The sequence below is a fragment of the Camelus dromedarius genome, chromosome 15, assembly GCF_036321535.1.
Source record: "Camelus dromedarius isolate mCamDro1 chromosome 15, mCamDro1.pat, whole genome shotgun sequence".
Classification (NCBI taxonomy): domain Eukaryota; kingdom Metazoa; phylum Chordata; class Mammalia; order Artiodactyla; family Camelidae; genus Camelus; species Camelus dromedarius.
In genome coordinates this window covers 40,977,381-41,000,833 of record NC_087450.1, presented here as the reverse complement: position 1 = coordinate 41,000,833, position 23,453 = coordinate 40,977,381, and the positions used below count along the sequence as shown (strand labels likewise).

The following is a 23,453-nucleotide window of genomic DNA, read 5'->3' as shown; positions in this document are numbered from 1 at the left end:
AATGCTAAAAGTAAATATGTTATTTTTTTCATGGTTTTCCCCCCAAAGCACTGTTACCTCAGGGACTCTTTCCCCTGGGACATTCTGCTTTTCCGTTAATGTGACTTTGGGTCATATCCATTGAGTGATCCTTTCCTTTCGGTCCAGGGAACTGATGTGACTTAAAAAAAAATACTAATACTGGCTTAGCGTTGTCATGGATCCTGAACCCTGTATTCCTATCCTAAAGGCCTTTTCACCAAGAGCAGGGTTGCCTCTAGGGGTGATTCCTGTTGAGGTTTTTCCCGTCTACGCGAGCGCCCCCTGCTGCCCGCCCTGGTACATGCCAAGCCAGGAGAAGGGTACCAGAAGCTGCAGACCCACAAGCAGTCACGCGGAGTATACAACCCCGAAGAGAACTATCTAAAAACTTTCCCAATGGACAGCTCGGCGCACCCCGAGCAGTCCTTTCTGGAGCCCGGTCTGATATTTTAATCCAGTATCCGCAGCACGTATCCGAGCACACATGGATAAGAAAATGACTAGAAATGCCTTCCAAACAGTATCAAGTGAGTCCTGTGGGGGCTTATAGAAGGAAAGGTCCGTTCAGTGACTTTGCCAAGTTCTTTATACTTTCCTGGGACACGGGGCTGAGGAGCGGGGACTTCTGCCTTGTTGACCCTCAGTAACAATCTGTGTGGATGTGGAGGGTGGCGGCGCGTTCTCGGGCTCATCTCACGCTTTCCCCAATTAGGATTTACTGCCTGACGTCACGTCTGCCGGAGATTGGCTGTTCAGATCTGACACTCGGTTCTACGGCGAGAGAAACTTTTTAAAAGACTTTGCAGCCCGGGCTGCCGCCAAGCGTCCCGCGCGCTCACACCCGCCCTCGTCTACTCTCGTCAGGTCCCGGGCGCGGCGCCCCTTGGGCCAACGGCGGGAGAAGCGAGTCTCACCTTGCGCAGCCCGCGCCCCTCGCCCCTCCCCTCCCGGGCCCCGCGTTCCCCACCCCCACCCCGCCCCCTCCTCTCCGCCGCTTTCGGCTGGGGTCTGGGGCCGCTCAGCTGCCCGCAGAACTTCCTCTCCTGCAGCCGAGTTTTCCTCCTCCCCGCCTTTCCCGGGCTCCCGGCCGTTCTTGAGGAGCCTGAGCGCGCGCAGGCGGCCGCACCGGGCGAGCCGCACGGCCGGGGGCGGGGACCAGGGCGCCGGCTGGGGCCCGCGATGGCGGGGGCCTGGCTCAGGTGGGGGCTCCTGCTCTGGGCAGGGCTGCTTGCGTCGTCGGCGCACGGCCGGGTGCGGAGGATAACCTACGTGGTGCGCCCGGGCCCCGGCCTGGCGGCGGGCGCCTTACCCCTGGGCGGGCCCTCGCGTCCGCGGACCTTCAACGTCGCGCTCAACGCCAGGTACAGCCGCAGCTCGGCGGGCGCCGGGACCCCCTCGGAGCGGACGCGGCGCACCAGCCCGCCCGGCCGCGCGGCCCTGCAGGGGCTCCGGCCGGCACCTCCGCCGCCGGAGCCGGCGCGTCTCGGGGGCCCCGGCGGGCAGCTCCACCCCAAGCCCGGCGGGCAGCCGGCGGCCGCCCCGTTCGCCAAACAAGGCAGGCAAGCGGTGCGCTCGAAAGTGCCGCAGGAGACCCAGAGCGGCGGGGGCTCGAGGCTGCAGGTTCACCAGAAGCAGCAGCTGCAGGGGTAAGCCCACACCCTCCCTCCTTGCTCGCGCGCGCCGGCCGCGCGGGGACACGCGGGGTCGGGGCCCCTGGGAGCCCGGCGGTGGCCGCTGGCGTCGGGCGCCGTGGGTCTGCGGTCGGCTTCCCGCCCGCCTCTGCCGGCCTGGCTGCGAGCACGGCGGGAAGAGCGGAGTGCGGGGAAGCCGGGAAACTGAGGATAAACTCCGACCGCATTGTTACAAGCTGCGGGTAAACACAAAAGGCATTTCTGCCTGGGGCGTAACCTCCTGTGCGCGAACCAAACTACTCCTAGAAGATGGGCGTAAACATGAAGTCACTACAACTTAATCCCTCGGCATCAATTAAACTTCTCTTTGCAACTCAGTTTAATTTTTCTTCGAGCTAGTATAAAAAACGTTTGGAGGAGGGCTGCCTGTAACGATTTAGCTCCCGTTCTGTGACCTCGAGTTTTCAGCATCCTAGTAATTGTGGGCTTGGCTTCCCTGCACCTGTGGGGTCGGCTTTCCAGGGCGGGATGTCTTTGCATTGACAGGAGTTTCGGTTGGATAGTTTGTTATTGGACTTTAATAAACATCCCCCCCCCCCCGTTAATCACAGGTTGAGGGTGTGGGGGAAAAGCTTGTTTTGCTTATTTATTTTTTTCTTCTTTGGGGGTGGTTCCCGGCGTTGTGAGCTCACCCGTGTTTGGACACTTCTTTCAAAACTCAAATTCAATTTGAAATGTAGGAGCAAATAATACACAAATTACATTTGGCTGCACTTTACTTTTGGAGTTAAGAAAACCATTTATTTGGACCTTGTTCCCCCCTCCTGTATAGGTCTAGGTTATTTATGCAGGTTTTGGTTCTCCCATCCTTCTGTGATCTGCCGTCTCTACCCTCCTACTTGGGCAGCTTTGGGTTGGGCATCCTAGGTACCTGTTAGGACTCTCTGGAAGTCAGGAGGCTGGAGTTATAGGAACCCCCTGGAGGCTTGGGTTCCCTGAAAGAGAGTGTTGCTGCTGCTGGACTAAGGGTTCTTGCTTTGTTTCAGGGTCAATGTCTGTGGAGGGCAGTGCTGCCACGGCTGGAGTAAGGCCCCTGGCTCCCAGAGGTGCACCAAACGTAAGTTTCTGTGTTCACAGCAGCCCTGCATAGTAGGCGAGGTGGGGCTGTCCACATGAGGCAGTTGCCACAGGGGTCACTTGAAAAGGCTGATGCTGCCCTGAAGACAGCAAATGCTGTCTGCAGTGCAGTCCACCTGGTTATCTGCAGCCTTCCCAGGAAGGGCTGTGCTAGGGTAATGGTCTCAGTGCCGGCAGGGATATATTGTACAAAACTGTGCCGTGCATCCGAGATTCCCCTGCATCCAACCGTGGTATTAATTACGCTGTTAACACCTGTGAATCTGGGGCTAGGGAAAAAATTCCCACTGGAAGAACCAATCAATTAATTGAAACATGGGTATTGACAAGTGAAAAACATTCTTTATGTTGATAGCAGGAGGGGAAGGGGTGGTAGGAAGCCCTGTTCTGGAATAAAACATCAGTAGTGTTAAAGCTTCTGAAAATAGCAACCAACAATCTTCCTTGAGGCCTGACTGTTTCCTGAGTGGAGGTCACCACTCTACTGTTCTCTGGAGCTGACAGGTGGGTTTTCCTGCAGTGCTTCTGTAGGTAATACATGTGCTTAGCAGTGCTTTGAAAAATGTATTAATGACACATATAGATTTGAGAGCATCAGAAAAGAGTTCCCCTGTGCATTGTGAAATTAAAGATTAAATTGAAATGTACTTTGAAGGTCCTCTTGACAAGTTAATTCTATCTGGTGCTAATTGGAAATAAAGAAATTTTACTTCCACTCAGAAAAAGTTAAGCAGTCTTAGGTGTTTTTTGCATAGAGCTGGAACCATAAACATGGGGATTGGAAATGTCCAACATTTTCGCTGCTTATTAGTATTCAGTATAATGAGTCAAATTTAGCAATTTGTCTGAATATGGTTTGAATTTCAAAATACTGGTGGATGAGTTAAAAAAAATTTCTCTTCATACAGTCGTTCTGGTGAACTTGCTTGTTGAAAAATGCCTTCAGTCCTCGAAAGAAACAGGGCTTTGGCATAGTGGCTTTAATTTTGTAAAAAGCAATGTCCAGATGGGTTATACTTTGACTGTGATCAAGGAGTAATGGCAGACATGAACTCACTAATCAGCCTCCTCATTATGGAGCTCAAACCACTAGATCAGAAATGCTCAGGGTTGTAAGCGCGTTAGATTAAGCCATAATTCTTCACTTCTTCTTTGATTACACTTGACGATAGTGCACCGCGTTTTCCTGAATTTACAATTGCTCAGTTCAAATTACACACCCTCTCCTCCCTTTAGTAACTCCTGCTCAAAACCTGATATATGTTTTGCCTGTTACATGGAGACATCCCATCCATGACAGCGCCACTGCTGAGTAAAGGGGAATATTGCCATGTCAAGATTAAAAATACAGAGCAGGTTTTTACAGACAGTGGGCGGGTGCTCCTTGCTGCCCGTTAGAGAATGTGTTAAGAATTTTTAAGATACTGTTATCTGAGTACTTCAGAGAGGAGCTACGGCAGAGGATATGAGGGAGGGGTCTGACTCTGGAAAGCCCCACAGGGTCCTACTCGGTTGCAGGCTTATTTGGCAAATGCAGTTGAGTGCTGTCTCTGAAAAGAGAGTAGTTCCCCATTCTTAGCTTGTCTGAGGATTTGAGAATCCAAAGATGCTCTCTTGATCTTGAGGAATTGCCTCATGGCTTCCTCCTCCTCCGGGTGATAGAGGCAAAGGTGTGAGTGTGCCTAGGTCTAGCCAGCTGGAGACCCAGAAAGAGGGAGGCTGCAGAAGGCTACCGGTCAGAAAATTTAGGGGTGAAGTTACTACAGGGTTCCAGAGGAAGTTGCTATGTTGATTTAGTCTCATAATACCGATAACAAATGCTTCCAGCTTTTGGGTCAAGTTATCCTTCCAGCTTCTAGAAGGCAGCCCTTGGACAGCACCAGGATCTAAGCAATCAGTGCAGCATTACTCTCCCATCAGGTGATTTTTTTCAGCACTCAAAAGGTTAGCCTTCCAGTTCTGTCCAAGCTGATAATTAGTTCAGATCCAAATGCTAGGCACTTAAATCACAAACCTTTTTAGGAGTGATTGTGTGTTTTTTTTAAGTCAGAGTCAGTCTAAAGTAATGTGTCTACTTGATGGATATGTTTCAGTGGGGGACTTGTTTTGTCTGGCAGAGTCAGAGAGATGAGGGAGCCTTATGCCTTCACACAGGACAGCCGGGGTGACCACTGATGCCTGAAACTCGTGTCCATGGCTGAGCGGTGTGACATCAGGGAAGACCCCTGGCCTTGGGGTCAGAGACCTGACTTTAAATCCTCAAGCCTTCACTAGCTGTGTGGCTCTGGGGAATTCATTTGACCTCTCTGACCCTATCTTTTCCCATCCTGAAATGACTGTGCTAAAATCTTGACTGCTTTGCAGGATAGTTGCAGATATCAAGTGAAAGAGAATGGTAGGTGTGAAAGCCTTGGTGAAACCAGGAAGATTCTTAGAGTTTAGTACTGGATCAAGCCAAGTAAATCCTGTCTTGTTTTTCTGTTACTTGATTTTCTTTTCCTGTGTATGTTTCCCCAGCTATTGTCATCATCTTCTTTCCAAATAATGCACATGTGGATGGACCCCTTTCCATATTATAGCTTTAAAGTAGTTTAGGGCTGTGGAAGGGGGAGATGAGATACTGGTCGAGGGTACAAAGTTTCAGTCCCTCAAGATGGAGAAGTTCTGCAGATCTAATGTATAGCGGAGTGACTATAGTTAACAGTACTGCACTGTTTACTTAAAGTTTCCTCGGAGTGTAGATCGTAGTCTTCCTACCACAAAAAATAAGTTAACTGTGTAGCGATGGGTGTGTTTATTAGCTTGATTGTGATGCTTATTTCACAATGTGTGCATGTATCAAAACATCATCATATACCTTAAGTATATACAATTTTTATATGTCATTTATACCTCAATATAGATGAATAAAACAAGGAATAAATGAAAAAGCCGATGACTTCCATCCTGCCTAGCTTTGATTAATGGGAAAAAAGAAAGAAAGTCGTTTGGATTGTTCTGTACCCCAGAATGATTTATTTTAAAAGAACCTTAAAAGAGACTAAATGTTAGGTTATTTGTGGGTCTCTAATTCTCTTTGTGTAAAGCTTGCTGTTTAGACAGAAAATACTCCCCTAAGGTATTCATAAATTGAATGGAAAAAATCCTGACACCAATTGTTGTGACTGTAACTGCTTCGGTAAATACTAGTGAAACTGAGGCTGCAAAAGACATTGATTTGTGGTCTCTTACCTCTCTCACTTCTTTATTATGCTGAGATTGAACGGTTGCACTTGGGTATGGCTTACTGCACTAACAAACGCAAGAACCAATGGCACGTCGACATGCAGCTCCCCGTTAAGATAGAAGTCATCATAAAACATGTACGCACACGTAAGTCTATCACCCAGGTTGCCTTCTAATTGTCTTTCTATTTTTGAGAATAATTGAACGGATTTAGCTGAAGAATTTCAGTTTATATAGGCTGTTTTCCAGTTGATCCAAAAAATATTTCTGCAAAAGAGATGGGATATGTTTATGTTGTTCAGGTTGCTTAATCCAGTGATGAAAACAAGGTGCCCCTTAGCGGCAGACTGGATTGTTGTTAGTTGATTGAAACGTCATTGAAATGAGCCACGGGCAAATGCTTCTGAAGACTGAAGATTTAGTGAACCTTAAACTGCCAGTCAGAGAGATGTGACACTGGCAGTGGCAGCCCCCTGGGGATGGAGAATGGATGTGGGCAGCCGCAATGGCGGCCCCGGGGGCCTTAGCCACCCAGCCTCTGTGTAGAGGTGACCAGTTGCATATTAATGCTGCTTTTCCAGACACTGTCTGTGTGTGGATCTCTGGGAGTTAAAATCACAGCCCGAGGTATGTCATTTTAGTTACTAACATGGAGTATCCACTGATAGTGATGTCCATTTTGGGCAAAGGAGATGACACCATATTTGTTCTCTCTCCAAAAGGTTAACATTTATTGAGAGGGTGGTAACATTTTTGTCTCTCTCCATTTTTGCATTTTTTCTCCTCTTTCCAAACTGAGCCCACCCACCTTAGTTCTTCCAATCTTTTTGTCCCCCTCTCAGGGTAAGTGCGGGCCAGAGAGAGACATTGCCAGTGGGCTCAGCTTTAAAGAGGAGACTGGACTTGAGAACAGACAACACAAAAGAATAAACGCGAGATGAGAGTGAGGCTGGGTTGGCAGGACGAGGTGGATGGAACAGGAAAGATGGCAGATTGAATCCAAAGCGGATACCTGGCACATTGCAGGCCCTCCCTGAATGCATGGATGGTTCTTTCATTTATTTAACGGATATCTGTTTAGCTTTTACCATGTGCCAGGGTCTATGAATAGAGGAGGAGTGCAGCCAGCTGTAAGGAGTGCAGGGTCTGTTTTTACTCACTAACTCATGGCACATCAAATAACTTGTTCTCTCCTTAGCAAGAAACAGAAAATCGATATTCCATTGCTTTTCCACTGGCATTCAGCCCACACTGCTTTGGGGAAAAAAAGAAAAAAAGCCAACCCTAGACATTTTCCTTAATTATATACAGAGGAGACATAGTCACGTCTGCCCTTGGTGCTCAGAGAAGTTGCAGTAGAGGGCATCGTCTGTGAGTGTGAAATGCAGCTGGAGTTCCAGGTGACAGAGGCCTTTTGGGCCATCTCCTGTCCCTCCCGGCTCAGCGTCGTGCTAGCCGGTCTTGGGAGTCGGGCCCAGAATGATCACACATTTTTCGTGTGCCTGCTATGGCCATTGACAGCTGCTTCGCCAGTAGATCTGCAGTGAGTTTACCATGGCAGCTGCTGGAAGGGCCGCCGCGGCCCCAGCGCTGGGAGCAGGGGCGGGAGGGTCTGCTGGAAAACCTTGTCATGTGGCACAGACAGCCCGGAGAAGGGAGAAGGACCCAGAGGTCAAGTTCACACTGGGTCAAATATGTGTTCTCAGCACTGGTTAAAACAAACATTTAGGAACCATAAATTCTGTGCGACGATGGTACTTAAACCTTCACTGTGAAGCCCTCCAGCCCCTGGGCCAGCCTGAGCACACCGCCTGCCCCTCCCTGGCCTGCTTTGGGGCAGTGTTCACTGCCCGGCAATCCCTGGGCCCTTAGGAAGCTGTCTTGTTGGCAGGACCTTTGGCCACCGCCGGAGTTTGCTGTTTCTGACCCTGTCATTTGTTGTCTTGGATATTCCAAACATACTCAAACATGTTTGTGGAGCTCAAGTTATATTTTCCTGAAATGCAGATTTTGCTTCCAAGCCCTTCCAAGCAATGAGCAGGGCGACTTGGAGTGCTAGAGAGGTGTCACCACTCTTCTAACACTGACCAAGATCAAGTCCGAGGCTGAGGAGTCGCTGATGGGACGAGGGTAATCGGTGCAGTGCTTTAGAGCATGCGGAGGGCATTCTCTTTCTTTAAAAAAAAATTTTTAAAAAATATGACTGCTTCATGAATTTGCATGTCATCCCTGCACAGGGGTCTTGCTAATCTTCTGTGCAGCATTCCAGTATAGGTACGTGTGCTGCCGAAGCCAGAAGTGGGGAGCATTTTCTTGATCTTCACGCCCTGCAGGTGTTGACCAGGCAGGCACTATGTATTACCTCCTTTTAAAATAGGAGGCAGGGCTCAGACCCCACCCCAGTGCTGTAGCTTTTGGTTTATTGTTCTTTCTACCGCCCTAGGCTTCCTGGACGTCCAGTGCTGTGACGTTCTCTCTTGAGGCCTTGGTCTTAACTCTTCTGACAGCGCTGCTTTGGCTTAGCTTTTGCTGCCTCAATTCACTGTGTTTTCCCAACCCCCTAACAAAGATCCACCATCTGGGTGGCTTAAAACAACAGAAATTTGTTGTCTCAGAGTTCTGGAGGCTGGAAGTCCGATATCAAGGTGTTGAACATGGAAGATCTGTTCCAGGCCTCTCTTGCTGGCCAGCAGAAGGCCGTCTTCTCTTTGTGTTTCTTCATATCATTTTTCCTCAATGCGTGTCTTATCTTTGTGTCCAAATTCCCCCTTTTTATAAGGATACCAGTCCTGTTGGATTAGGGCCCAGCCTAATGACCTCATTTTAACTTGATGGCCTCTGTAAAGTCCTTGTCTCCAAATAAGGTCACCTAGTAATGTACTGGTGATCAGGACTCCAATATCTTTTTCTGGGGGTGGGGCACCATTCAACTCATAACAAAAGCCTATAGGTGCTCTGCCTGTGGATGTGAGAAGTGGGCTACTCAGAGCTGGGCCACCCCTGGGGCACTTAGGGATTCCTAGCAATGAGCCTAGGATGAGTGGGCGGAGGCTCGGTTGGACCGCTCCCACAGAGTCTGTGACTGTGGATTTAATGTGGCTCCTTCCTTAATGCAGGTGGTGTGGCTGCTCCAGGGAGTAGGAAATGTAGGGAACTGGCTTCAGGTGATTTTGGTTTTATCTCTGGCCCCTCGGTGTGCTTTGAAGAGATTCTAGATTGGTGGATCTTAAATGTGATTGTGCAGCCGATCGCTGGGGAAGTTTGTTAAACTAACTTCTTGAGTCAGACTCTCCGGGATGTTTACTTGATAAGCACCCCAGGTGATGGAGGTGGCCTACGTTTTGAGAAACAGTGATCCAGAAGGAGCCCTGCCCTGGTCAGTGTTTATGACCCTTTGTGTGGGAATCTGAAGGCCGAGCCCAGCATTTTGCAATTTAGAAACTTCTCAAGGTGGGAGGCCTTTGAAAACATTTCTTTAGCTCAGTTTTGAATAGTACGGACAAAGATGGCTGCATAGGGGGTTATTACACCCAGTTTTCCTTAGTTAGTTGAATGATAAATATATGTATTTTTATAAGAGTTGGAAATTTGCAAATTGTTATTGATACATAGTTGTTTTTTTTAAAGTTTAAACACTTTGGAACATTTTGGGTATTTTTTTCCACTAAGTATTTTATTTTTAATTATAAAATATTTTAACTACAGGAAAATGTGGAAAATAATATATCCAACAGCTACCCATCAGGATCATGTTTTTAAAAGTTCCCTGATATAATTAAGCCCAATGATTTATAGATAAGAGAAGGACTATGGTCTTATCTTGTTCTGACTGCACTTTTTACTAATGATATTTCCTGTCTTTCTAGTGGAGGGAAAAATAGTACATAATTTGTTGATGTAACACAAATTGGTTGTTTTGGTACTTATGGAAAAATACATGAGGGCTGTATTTGTGTGTGCTCATGTGCGCCTGTGAATTTGCCTAGTGTATTATTAAGGATTGAACATTTCATGTAGGCACAGTCTGTTGGGTACAGAGAATCTTTGCACACAGTGTCATTTAGACCCAAGACAGTGTGCTTACAAGGAGATGCTGCCTGTTACTCCCCTACTTTTTTTTTTTTTACCTTCCTCCTCTTTCTTTCCTTATTGGCTCTCAGTTTTGCTTGCCCTGAACTAGAGTCAGTGTAGCTCCATGGTTAGAAGTTCAGTCTTTGGAGATAGAATACAGGGTACCTACCTTGATGTTGATTCTGTCAACACTTCCTCACAACATAACCTTGGACTGTGAGAGCTGGGGCAAGGCTGAGTCACCGCATTCACAGCACAGGTACGTGATGATGGTCTGTACCACTGTGCAGAGGCTTGCTAGGGGACCACATGAAGTAATACACAAAGAGTGCTTGGAGAGCAGCTCCCCCGCCCCTCTTCCTGCCCCCGCACAGCAGTGTTTGACGGATGTGAGCTCTCAGGGGTTCCTGCTTGCCTGCTTAGACCCGCCCCCTCCTGGGTGCCCTAGCCTTTTACACACCCCTCGTGGTGCTTCTGGGTTCCCCTGGTGAAAATCACGGCTCCCTCTTCCCCTCTCCCTGGTTCTCTGATTTCACTCTTATCTCTGGGTATGGCTGGACCACGTGGGAGAGGTGTCTGCCCCCCCCCCCCCATTAGTGTTAAGCTCTGGGGAAGCAGGGTTTCTGTGTCGCTTTAAACACCCAGACCCTGTTCCTTGCCATAGTACAAATGCTACCTGAATCGAGTCAGATTGAATCGAACCAGCATCAGTGTTGTAAATACTGTCCTCCAAATACTGCGTAAAGAATTCTACTTCCTTTTTGGTTTCCTCTCACCTTCAGGCAATCATTCCCCTTCAGTTTTCTTTCCACTGTTTTCCCTGTGTGCGTATCCCTTGCCCGACGGACACTGGGTATTATGACAGCTTTTCAGGGCACACCACCTTATTTTGTTTCCTCCTGCTTTCTCTCTGAAGGCTACCCTGGCATGGCTTAAACTTTAAGACAGCTTTTCCTTTCTCCCGGCCAATTTTAGAGTCTTTCTGCTCAACATCATCTGATAGAGATTTGGGACTAAGTAAAATGAATGTTGTATGATTTTCCCTGTAATTTTAGATCCCCAAATACTGCTCTTGGCCAACGACACTATTCCCTGTGGCTTTTCCACTCCACCACGCTTGAGTAATATTGTTGGCACGGACATGAGTAAACAGTTTGCGAAATGTCGTGTTTTGTAAATTAGGAGATGGATGGGCTGGTTTTTGAACACATGCTCTCCATTCTGCTGGACCAGAGGAAGGATGAGTTTGGTCAGTGGGTGGGAAGATAAATTGGAGGAAGGTGTTTTTAACTGAAGTTGATGTGGTCAACTTTACTGATCGTTTATTCAAAGATGAGAACTAAGTGTTTGGAGGAGAACCTTCGGAGATATTTTGGTAATGAATTAAGGGGGAATCTTCACAGGGGAAATAAGATGTAACGCGTAAAAAGCCACTAGAGGAAATAGGATAATAAAATAAGGAACATACAATAATGAGGATCTTTTGTCTTTGTAGACCTAAAAATGTTTGTATTTCTTATGGATTATCAAGCAGTTCCAGTCTTACTTTCAATCTTGCAGGTACTACTTCATTTTATTATTGTTCTTATAAAGTGAAAATAGAATCTCCATCCTTTCACCCATGTGTATTTTGTCTTAACACCCTATCAAGTGGATTGTTAACAATTAGCATCTTCAAAACAGTTCATTGTAAAAGCTACTTAAATCGGCTAAGACATACCACCTCACCTTGATGAATCATGTACTGCATTGGTTCAAGAGTTGGGGCACTTCTGCCTCCTCCAGTAGCTGTGAAGGTTCAAGCAGATCAGTTAATTAAGTCCTCTGAGGTTTTTTTCAGCCTGAATGAAGTGAATGGGGAGAGGGCCGTTCATCAACCAGCCTGATTGAAATGAATGGGGAGAGGGCCGTTCATCAACCAGCCTGATTGAAATGAATGGGGAGAGGGCTGTTCATCACCCAGCCTGATTCAGGTCATTCTTGTGACTGTCAGGCACGCAGATCCTCTTCTGTCTTAACATTTTCCACATTGTGTCACAGTCGTGCGTGTGTCCACATGTGTGTGCTTCCCAGCTGGAATGTGAGCTGTGTCTGTGAGGGCAGGGACTGCACCACAGCCGTCTTTCTATCTCAGTACCTAGTAAGCATGTGGACTTTTATGGAAGGAAGGAAGGAATGATTGAATGAATGAATGGATTCATTTGTTGCACTTTCGCCGAGCCCCTGTGTGCTAGGTACTGGCGCACAGCGGGTGTTAAGTACTATGAAGAAAATAACACTGGATGATAGGCTAGAGGGTGGTGGCTGGAGGAGGGGGCGTAGTAAGGAAAGGGCTCTGTAAGGAAGTGACTTATGAGAGCTGTGTGATATGAAAGGGTCTGGAGGAAGAGCCTTTTAGGCCAAGAGAACAGCACAGAGGCCCGGGAGTGGGAACAGGCCTGGCCCTGTGCAGGGACTCAGAAGTGAGTTTTGCTGGGTTGTCAGTGAGGTCTAGAGTAATAGGTGATCAGGGAGACAGGGCTGGCTCCCCAGTCAGGTTTTGTAGGCTGTGGAAGGCCATAAATAGGGGACTTATAAATGCAAGTGGATTTTATTAATAAGGAATAAACATAATATGGCATTTGGTATTTTCCAGCACTTCTTTGAAAGGCATGGAAAAAGAATGTTTCAAATCGAAAATTCAGTCTCCTTTATTGCTATTTTTTTATTGATGAGAAAAACTGCATATAGAACAGTGAAGTACCCAAGACCACACACAAATTATTGTCGTAGCCCCGCTGCCTGCATTGGACCCAGCTGGCCAGACCAGCCTCGTGTGGATCAGGCCTCCACGCCTCTGCCGAGCTGTGGCAGGAGCCGCACTATCGCTGGAGCCACGAGGCCCGGACATAGGGTGAGAGTTGGAGGGTCAGAAAAAGAAAAAAAGGCTGTGGCCGCTGCTGTGTTAAAAGGCAAATAAGGGGGGGATCTTCACATGGTGCTAAATAAAAAATAAAAGGTTAGACCCTTGAAAAAACTTTAAAGATAAAAATCCCAATCTGGCAATGGTAGAACGTTCACAGAGCACGGTTAGGATGTGTTAAAGTAAGAGTGTACATTTTTTGGAGTACATTTGAATACTGTTTGGAGGTTTTTTTCAGTGCTTCCCCCCACCCCATCTTACGAACTGTGGGATGAGTCCGAGGTAGGTGCCAAGGCAGCCTCTGCTGGGCGATTCTGTTTGTAAGTGGGGTTGATAACACCCATTGGCTACACCTCCCACTTGGTTGGTAGTAAAGATAATAAAGTGAGGTTCATGAACTTGCTTCACCAAAGAGCCCTATAAACCCAGGATGATATTAATGAAGTTTTTCTGCTGTTTTGTGAAAAATTTTCATTTGTTGGTGAAAATTTTTTTCTATGATCTGTTGGTATATTTCTTGTCTTGAAAATTAGAGTGCTTAATGTACTTCAGTGGGTTTTGGAGGATCACAGATCTTATGTGTCATGTTTTAATATTGATCATCCCGTTTACCGATGGTTTATGGTCTCCGGGGGCACCTCCTGGAAGTTAGTTTGAAAATAAGCAAAAATACTTAAATCTTCACCTTAATTCCCTGTGCCCGCACACAAGTGATTTGCCTTATTTTCCTAAAAGTAGAGCGCAGAGATAAGAATCCTTCTTTCGAGCAAGCTTAGTTTCTTTCTTCTTTTAATAGGGAAAAGGTTATGTTTTTAGTCCAAAATTGGAGGTGAGATAATACAGATGATCAGTTAAAATAATGGCAGGGACCCTGTTTTTGTTGTAAACTTTTTATCCGGTGGGAAGTTGGCCTACATGGTGGTTCTGCGCGTATAGTAGACCCTCAGGAAGGTTGCTTGATTAGTAAGTGTTCCAAGTCATGCTTGTTTCTGAGGGAAAGACCAGCTGAAATTCATTTAACTCAGTGGACCCTGAGATTATGTCGGTAAGCGGTTCCTTTTGTTATGAGGGACTGTATGTTACAGCAAACCTCCCTGGGTGATGGTTTTTTATGCTCAGTGTTGAGCATTAGAGGCTGTTTTGCTGGTAAAATTGCCCCATTCCTCCCTATAATAACAGACTGCTTAAGTGGTACTTCACAGACCTGGTGGTTCTCAAAACATGGTCTCTGGACAGCAGCATCACCGGGGAACTTGTTAGAAATGTAGATTCTCAGGCCCCACCTGGACTCACTGAAACAGAAACTCTGAGGTTGGGGCCCAGCACTCTGTTTTAACGCTGCTTCCAGTGGGTGCAGATATAGCTGTGGTTTGAGAACCACTGCTCTTGCTGAACTCATCTCCTTTCCTTTTGATGCCCCCTGCCCCTTCTGTTGATCACCCATGGGGGAAGGAAATCCACTCCTTTGGACTCCAGGCCTTGGAAACTAGAAGCTTATATTTTCTCCCCCTTCCCCATGGAATGGAGCCGTTCCCCCATCTCAGATGGGAACCCTGGGATCTGATCAGGTGCAGTTGTGCACGCTGACACCCAGGCTGATGTGTGCAGTCACTGAGGAGACCTGGAGAAGCCATTTTGCCGTTTAGTGAATGGGAGTTTTGTGCCTTAGGGCCTTCCAGGTTGTATTGTATTCTTTACGGTGGACGATGCTGAAATCACACATCTTCATATTCTTCAAAGTAACATCTATCAGCTTTGTGTGGTGCTTGGACCCCCCTCTGCACCGCAGCCCCCCATGGGATGTGTAAGAAATGCAGATTGTGGGACCTCACCCAAGACCTGCCACACTGGAACTGCAGGGGGGACCCATGACCCTCGTTTTCACAAGCACCCAGCTGACTGATCCACACCAAAGCTCGAGGACCCTGGGTTTAAAGTGGGTGCGCTGGAATCAAAGATGTCAAAGGCAAGGAATGATGAGAAAGTTATTACAAAATTAATAAAAGGAAAAGGAGTGAATGTGACATCTTGTTGGGGGGGCATGTGCCATTACTCATTTCCCAGATAGTTTAAAAGTGAGATGAAGAGCAGCTCTGGTCCAGAACATGCCCTCAGTGTTGGAAGGAACGAAGCTTTCTTGTGTGTAAATGAAGACTTTCAGATGGAGAAGGGACGAGGCAGCGCTGCTTGGCCGTTCCTTGGGGTCCTGCTGACTCATTCCTGGAAGTCGCTGGAGGAATGCATCAGATCTTTGGAAACAGCCCAGTTAAGAAATTTCAGCAATGACACACTTATGAGATGTGTATTTAGCAAAGAAATTGCCGATTGTAAGGCTAGGAGCCTTTGTAGAAAGTGCTGAAGGAGTTGGTTTGCTTGTTGTGTAAAATAGGGAGTGTTTTCCCCATCACACATCTTTTTTTCCCTTTCTACAAAGTAAATGAGTGCAAAAACACTTTACCTGAGTACTGAAGAAAAATTAGGTCTGTAAAAAAACCCTGCTTTTTCTCCAAGTAGAAATATTTTTTTTGGGGGGAGGCGGAGCTTATTTGGATCATCAGTTATTGTAGTAAGACATACCTAGGGAAAAGTAAATATTTTTTCTTTTCTTCCCAATGCGAGCATGTAGTTATTTCCAAATACCTGGATGTTACTTTTGATGACTCATCCAAATGTTTAAATATCATGTAGACAAGGCCACAACTAGAAAATGGTGTTAAAATTTTGAGGAGTGGCTTAAAAATATGGATTTTAAAAAATTAGCTCTCACTCCTTTGGTCTTAATATGGGTAACCACCTCCACCTTTTTTTTCTATAACAACTGTGATCGTTTTTATAGCTGAGCTATCTCTGTATGTACTTAGAGGACTATATTTTATATTTTAATTCACTAACTTTTTATGAAGTGCCTACTATATAGAAGGCATTGTGCTGTGGGCTAAGAAGACAGTTAAGACCCTGCTTGGTGGTGCTGACAGTCAGTGGAAAGGCCAAGATGGCCGTAACACGAGGTGTGTGGCAGACACACTCTAAGGTAACCCCGGTGGGTCACACCCTTGTGCATTTCCCTTTTCTTGAGTGTGGGAAGAACCTGCAACTTGCTTCTAATCAACAGAATGTGCCGAAGGTGGTGGAATGTCACTTCCTTGATGATGTTATGATATATACAACTCCATCATAGCTGACTGGAGTGAGAGACTTCTTGCTGGCTTGGAGAAAGTAATCTGCCCTGTTGGACTTGTGGCTTGCCCATGCAGAGGGCCATGTGGCAGGAAACTGTGGGCTGTCTCTAGCTGGGAGCCAGCATGGAGCTGGGGCCCTCAGTCCAACAGCCACAAGGAAATGAAGCCACATTTCCTGAATGATCTTGGAAGTAGATTCCTCCCCACTTGAGCCTCAGATGAGACTGCAGCCCTGCCAACACCTTGGTTATAGCCTTGTGAGACCCTCAAGCAAGGACCCAAATAATCTGTGCCCAGACTGTTGACTGATAGAAACTGTGAGATCATAACTGTGTGTTGTTCTAAGCCATTGGCATGGTGATAATTTGTTAGACACCAATAGAAAATTGATGTAAGGAAGAATGTGCAGATGCCAGAAGAGCAGCCCAGAGCCAAGGCTCATTCACCCATGTAACAAGCACCTAGTGAATGCAGTCTGTGCGTCAGCCCCCTTGCCCAGCACTGGAGATGCAAATACGGATAAAGTGTGGTTGTGTCTTCAGGTAGCTCCCAGCCTGCAGGAGTGGGGCTTTGAAGGAAGGATGTTGCTCTCCCTTGGGAGAGTATTAGCATAGGAATTGTTTGAAATGGCTTTTGAGGATAGGGAGAATTTGGACTTGGGGGGTCTCTTTGGTGGGAAGACTCTTTATTCATGGATGGTGCTGACCTGATAGTTTGGCTGGAAAAGGTGTTTTCCAGTTTGGAGGGTTTGGATTTGCTTTAACCACAAGTCTTTACTGAAGAGGAGGAATACCATTGCAGTGGAATAATAAGGCACCATCGCAGATTCCTGTGGTAAGTTCCATGGCCAAAGTAGACAGCATTACATTTTATTTTAAGAACAATAAATTATGAATCACAGGGCCTCGGAAGCATCCTCTGATAATCCTTCCATTTCATTCGAGTCCTGTATTGGATCACTGAATCAAAAAACCAGATTGTCAGAAGAGTCCTAAATAGCTTTCTTCTAAGCCATTTACTTTACAATGTTTTTTTCTTATTGAGAGGGATTTGGGGGTAATGAAGACAACAGTTTACATTTGTTATGCTTTTAGGTTTTAGCTGAGGGGAAGACAACAGTTTACATTTGTTATGCTTTTAGGTTTTAGCTGAAGGCACTCGAGAGGTCCTCTAAGGACCCTTTCCACGGATGCTGTTTACAGACGGTACCTACCATGTTGTGAGGTGGTGTCAGTGACAGGGTGGCCTCACCCACAGCTCTGAGTTGCTACGTATGTTAGTCCAAAGAGGATCAGTGCTTATCTTCTGTCCAGCGTGTACCTGGACAAGCACAAGACTGTCTGCTTCTGCTTTGTTGCAAGTGATCATCCCACTCTGCCACTGATACCACATGTGCTTTTGGCCAAGTCTCTTTTTTGGATCTGAATACATTTCAGGTTCCCCTTTCATCTCTCCTGACATTTTTCATCACTCAGCTGGTGGTAGAATGCATGGCTTTGAAGGGCGTCTCTGATCTTGTGATCTTGTGGAATCTCCTTTGCTGATGGTTTTTCAAAACAGGAGAGCAGTTTCTCAGCTGCACCTGTGGAGTGGGCTTGGCTTGTGGGCCTGTGGGACTGGGATGGGAGAATGGAAGGGGTCTTTTGGGGTCATGTTTTCATGTTTTCTCAACCTCTCATTTGCAGAGGAGGGGAGTAAGGGCCAAGGGCAGAGAAGTGACTTCCCCAGGCCTTGTGGCTTCTGATGACTTCTCTCTACAAAAAGGCAGTATTAAAAAAACAAACAAACCCTATTATTCCCTAGAGTTTGATAATAACCTGTAAGACACATTTTAGACTTACTTGAAAGAAAAGCCTTAAGTAAATATTAACTATAATTAGTCATGTGCTTTGGATAAGATCTCTCACTTTAATTTTGTTAAATTAGCATGGATGTAAGTGTTAGTATAAAAGCATAGAAAGGCAAAGCTGTTTTTGAGCTGGAACTCCAGAGCGCCTCCTACTTTTGTACAAATGGTGTCCTCAAAGGATCTTCATAAGCTGGGGTTTCTAATGCGGGTCTTCCATTTCCAAGTAACGCTGGGCACGCACTGAGGCCTTGCTGGACCAGGCACTGTGCTGACTGCTCCACGGGGATTCCTTCCGGGAAGACGCACAAGCCTGTGTTGAGCTACCGTCTTAACACCTGCCTTGCAGATGAAAAAGCTGAGGTTTGGGAGGGTTAAATTCTCACAGCAGGTTTCAGATCCAGATCTAGTTCCTTTTCTTCTCTGTGCCCCACGGCTTCATAGGAGAATTCGGTCCAGGGGCCACGGGTGGTGCTTGGCCCAGCTGAGAGCCCAGCTATCGTGCCTGGAGATGTGTCTATGGGAAAGGGAGCTTCAAGTCCTCTCTTGGAGTTGCAGGATCATGTGTCCTTCCACCCTCATGGAATTGAGTGAGACGTCCTTCTGTTAACCAGACAGGTATCGTCCTCAGAAACAAAGAAGACCCTTTCCCTTGGAGCTGGCATTATAGTTTGGGGTTAAATACCCTTGGGGACCCCTCTTCTCCTCTGGGATCCAGGCCCCTGTGGGATGGCAGGGGTCTTGCTGGAGGGTCTGGAGATGTTGAGGGTTGAGAATGGGGACATTCAGTGGTGGATGGCATCCTGTGTGACCCTCCGGGGGTACTTCTTGGTTTCTTCTGGAAACCTCAGGGAAGACCTGAGTGTTGTCTCTTCCACTCCTTCCCTATCTGGCTTCTTTCCCCTCCCGCACCTTTAAGCTTCTCTGCCTTTCTGTTCCTGAAGGAGGGTCACAGATAATTTGAAGCTTTCTAAAGGTGTTTTCTGCTGTCAGTTGCAGGTGCCAGAAGGTTCCTTTAATCTTTCCTGTGCCTAAATGCTTAGTAGATCCTCACAAAGAATATTTCTGAATGAATGAATGCATGCATGCATCTTTCGCATCTTTCTGACCCTGTTGGCACAATTGAGCCTTATAAACATAGAAGATTGAATTTGATTCATCCGTGTTTCTGAGGGAAGTGTAGACTCTCTGCAGCCTGGGCAGGGGATCAGGTAGGACTTTTAGGATGATGTTGGTGAGGATGTGGAGTGACTGGAGGATCACGCAGAGGCAGCTCGAGCTGGGTGGAGTGGGTGTCTGCAGGGTAGGGTGGGAGAGGGGTGGACCCTGAGGCTGAGCTAAGCAGGACCTGTGGTTGTAAGTGGAAAATACACAGACTGACTAAAGGAAAAGAGGCTGTTTAAGGCCAGAGAACTGGAAGGCATAAGGGTGAAGCTGGCTTTAGGTCTCGCTGCATCTAGGGGTTTGAATGGTCTTATCACAACCAACTTGGCTACACCATCTGCATACTCAGTACAAAATGAAAATATGGGAACCGTTGTTAAAAAGCATTTACCTAGAAGTAGGTTAAGTGTTAGCTATTGTTAATTTCCGAGCAAGAATAATACCCAAGTATAGGTTCTGCATTTTACCATTTTGGGAGCTGCTTTCTTGATCTAATGCTTACTGTGCCCGCCGACATTCTGTGCATTCGCAGTTTGCACAGGTCTCTGGCCAGTTAGCTCCCAGTCTCTCGTGTCTCCTGGGTATTACCATGATCTCTGGGTGTTCTGCCAGCCTGGAGGGCTCCTAGAGCTCACATTTAGTTTTCAGATTTCAACCTAGTGATGACTGTTTATGTCAGATCTCATTGAGATAAAGTATCGGGGAGGTAAACATTTCAATTTTTTAATGTGATTTTAGTTTCAGTAACTTTTCCATAAAGTTCTAATGTGAGTTCCACTTTAAAAATTTCAATTAGAAACACATGGAGTGAGTTTCCCAACGCTGAACACTGTTGGTTTGGAGTCATATTATTCTTTACTATTTGCTTATATTGTTTACATGAAGCTGGTGTCTGGGTCACTAACCACATTTTCATGAATTTGGATGCTTTTCATCTAGGTTTCTTGAATGCCCTCTTTGATGACTGTTTTATAAACTGCTAAACAAATGAACGTGTGTGTGGGAGTCGTCTTTGGATTACTTGGTCTGATTCATAGCGCAGCACTGCAAAGCAGCTGTGTGGGGAAAAGTCCTAAGTTTCATTAGTCATTTTTATGACTCAGTTTGGTATTAGGATTCTACCTGTCTGCAGAGCGTTTTCATCTGAGACAAAATAGCAAAGCTTTTGGGTGCCACGTAAAGAAAGGTGCATGTCAGAGGTTTCCACCAAGAGATTAGTCACCTCTCTAACTGCGTAAGGCTGTCAAGGGCCATCCTTTCTCTTGGGAAGCGTTGGCATTTGTTCATTGCTCACAGTGGACAGTTCATCTCTCACAGATAAACAGTTTACTTTCAAAGACTATAATAGCTACTACCCCTGGCTCCAAGGAGGATTACGCAGTTAATAAAGATAGCTGTAGCAGATTTTTGAAAGTGTGATGACAAAATCTTGACTTGAGGAGAAGGGAGTGCTTATTTTCTTTTGCTTAAATTTGTTACTCACTTTGCTTTTTGTCTCCCATCACAGAACTTGTTGCTAAAAGTTGCAAAACAAAATATGATCTCGTATTAGCTTATCTTTCCTTTTAAATATTTGCCCACATAGATACCTGTAACTACAGAGCATTTAAGCCAATACTTTTTTTTTTTTTCCGGAAAACGAACCCTGGTCTCCCGTGTGACAGGCAGGGAAACTCACCTCTATACAAACAAGGAAGCCAGGGCGTTTTTAAATGAATGTCCGGTGTCCAGAATTGCATTAATCATACTTTCTGATTCATCGTCCACTATCATTACCTGCAAATGAACTTTCGTGATTCTAATGATTTGGATATATTTCTCGGCCCATAGTTGTAAATTTAACTTTTCACTAAAGTTTGCAAAATAATAACCACTTAAAGTGTCTAAATGTTCAGCTGGCTTTTGGTGGCTTTGGAAAATGTTTGAAAGTCACACGTAGACTTTCATGATAAAAATGAGGGTTTGGGATCAGTGGATGACCTCACTGACTGCTTAACTTTTTATTGTTGCACTACTTCAGGGTTAAGCGACACATTGATGCTTGGCTGAGTGACATGGAGTAGGGTTTCAGGGAACTTGTTTCAGTTAACATGACAGAACATGCCTATCCTCTTCAGTGGGTGTCCTGACAACGGGAAGGGGGTGGCTGGAATCCTATTTGGAAATGATCTAGGAACTCAGACATCTAACCCAGCTACCCCATGCCTACTCCCGCCCAGGAGTCCTTCAGGCACCTCTGCCACAGGACGCTTAGCCTGTCCTGGAGTCATTCTAGAGACAAGGAGCTCACTCCTTCATGACCAACTCTTTTCTTAAAATAGACAATTTGCTGTGAAAAAAATAAATTGATTCTGTAGAGCTTAAATATGCTCCCTTATAACTTCCATTCATTTGCTAGTATCATTCGCCTCTACTTGTAGATGACAAAAAGAGTCCTCACGTACGTGAGGAATCCTTTAAAATATTGGTAGGGGTAGGATGATGGCATGTAATTTCTGAGTCTTATGTTTTTCAGCATCTTCTCCTTGGTAGGGTCTTACAATGTTTTCTCAATTCAGCAGGTGTCTGTTGAGGGTCAGTTACATAGGAGGCACTCTCAGTGCCAGGGTGGAAGATGTGGGGACACCAAGATGAGTTGGTTTCTGCCACCCAAGAGTATGCTGCTGTGTGAAACGGACTAGAAAAGCACACAGATTGGTATAAGAGGGAAACCAAGTGCCGTGGGGTTCAAAGGAGAGAGGTCTGTGTCAAACTCGGCTGCGTTAGAGAACTTCCAGAGCAACACGCGGATGGAGTTGAGTTGGATGAGCTGAGCCCGGGGGTGGGAAGCATGAGTTGTGTCCATAAGGTGTGGGTGTGCTCAGCTTATAGGACGCTTCTGGAGGAAGGGAAGGTGATAAAGACTGTGTGGTAGGCTGAGCCAAGAGCTCCTAGAGGCTGGCTTCCCCATGTCAGTTATCTGTCCGGCAGCACTGTGGTCCCACTGGACTGGAATCCAGGTGTTGTCATGGAGCCTCAGCTTCTTGGTCCAAAACTGGAGATGTGCACATCGTGAGGATTGCAGGACAGGTAATTGAGGAAGCTGGCCCTCTGCCTGGAGCCAAGGCTTGATGAATGGCAGCTGTTAGGATTTATGCATTCGATAGGCTTAGAGGAGCTGGGAGCGGCAGGGGCATATCCTTCTTCGGGGTGCAGGGCGATTTGTAGAGGAAGACACACTGCTTCAGAGGCTGTGCTCCAGGGAAGAAAGGGCGTGAAGGAAACGACAGTGGTCGTGGGGAATGGAAAATAGGGTGTAGGGACGCCATCCAGGAGGTAGAGTCAGGTTTAATGTTTGGGGCAGGGGGAAGAGGGGAGAGAGGGCAACTCAGGTCTTTGTGGGAAAGGAGGGGAGGCAGGAGGGGGTCCAGTGTTGGATGTGTTGAGGTGGAGGAGCTGGGTGGCCCTCCAGGGAGAGGGGGAGGCAGGCTGTGGAGGTGGGAAGGTCACGGCACCCAAAGGAGTGTGCAGGGCACGCAGTGGGAGTCCTGAATGCGCTGGGCGTGCAGTCCAGCCTTTGATGTGTTGCAGGAGGAGCCAGAACCAAAAACAGGCTCATTTAAAAGTAAAGAAAGGAATGACTTCAAGAGATGCAGTGAAAGGAAAATTAGCGGAGACAGCCTGACGAATGATTGCCGGTGTCTTAGAGTTCTCAGGGAAAAAAACCCAGCACAGTCACCGCATTGTTTTTACACACACACACACACACACACTCACACTCGTATATACAAGTACAAACCAAACACCATTTATTATTTAGGTCTGTTAGTTTCCTTAGAAAAACCCTTCAGGAAATCCTCTGCTCACCCAGAGAATGTGTCTATATTTAGACGACTTTTAGAGAAAGCCTGTTGTTAAATTTCAGCGTACAGGCTGATCACTGAGAGACTGCAGGAGTGTCAGTCACCCGTCTGTGCTGAGCAGGCAGTGGGAAGAGGGCTGCCTTTTTTGTTCAGTCGAGGATGATGAGGTGAAAACACAAGCCAGTCCTTTGTGAGCGCCTCGTCCTGGCACTGTGACCCCAGGGAACTCAAGAACGGTGGTGCTGGAGGGACCTCGGGGACCGCCTGGCCTGACTCCTTGTGTAATGGAGGAGGAAGCCGAGGCCCAGGGCGCTGTGGCTGGTCCAGGCGCACACTGCTCATCGGAGGCAGAGCTTGCTGCTTGGTGCTGAGCGTTCCTGCTGCTTGAAGTGGTGCATTCATCCCAGGCCAGGACCTCTGGGCTGCATTCCCAGG

The 23,453-nt window shown here is 46.7% G+C and overlaps 1 protein-coding gene and 1 non-coding gene across 9 annotated transcripts in view; one reads left to right on the top strand and one right to left on the bottom strand.

Moving 5' to 3' along the window:
- LTBP1 (latent transforming growth factor beta binding protein 1) overlaps positions 1-23,453 on the top strand; it is a 399,284-nt gene that overhangs the window by 28,808 nt on the left and 347,023 nt on the right. For 7 of the 8 annotated variants that reach the window (XM_064494596.1, XM_064494598.1, XM_064494595.1 and 4 more), the window contains exons 1-2: positions 1,186-1,667; positions 2,699-2,769. In XM_064494596.1, coding sequence (XP_064350666.1) covers positions 1,201-1,667; positions 2,699-2,769 — 538 coding nt within the window. In that variant the 5' untranslated portion in view covers positions 1,186-1,200. Of the gene's footprint in view, positions 1-1,185; positions 1,668-2,698; positions 2,770-23,453 lie in introns of those variants that run through there. The other variant, XM_064494599.1, reaches the window with a different exon arrangement.
- LOC116157583 (U6 spliceosomal RNA) lies at positions 8,207-8,312 on the bottom strand. Its single transcript, XR_004141711.1, has one exon. It is a non-coding gene; the product is annotated as a U6 spliceosomal RNA (small nuclear RNA).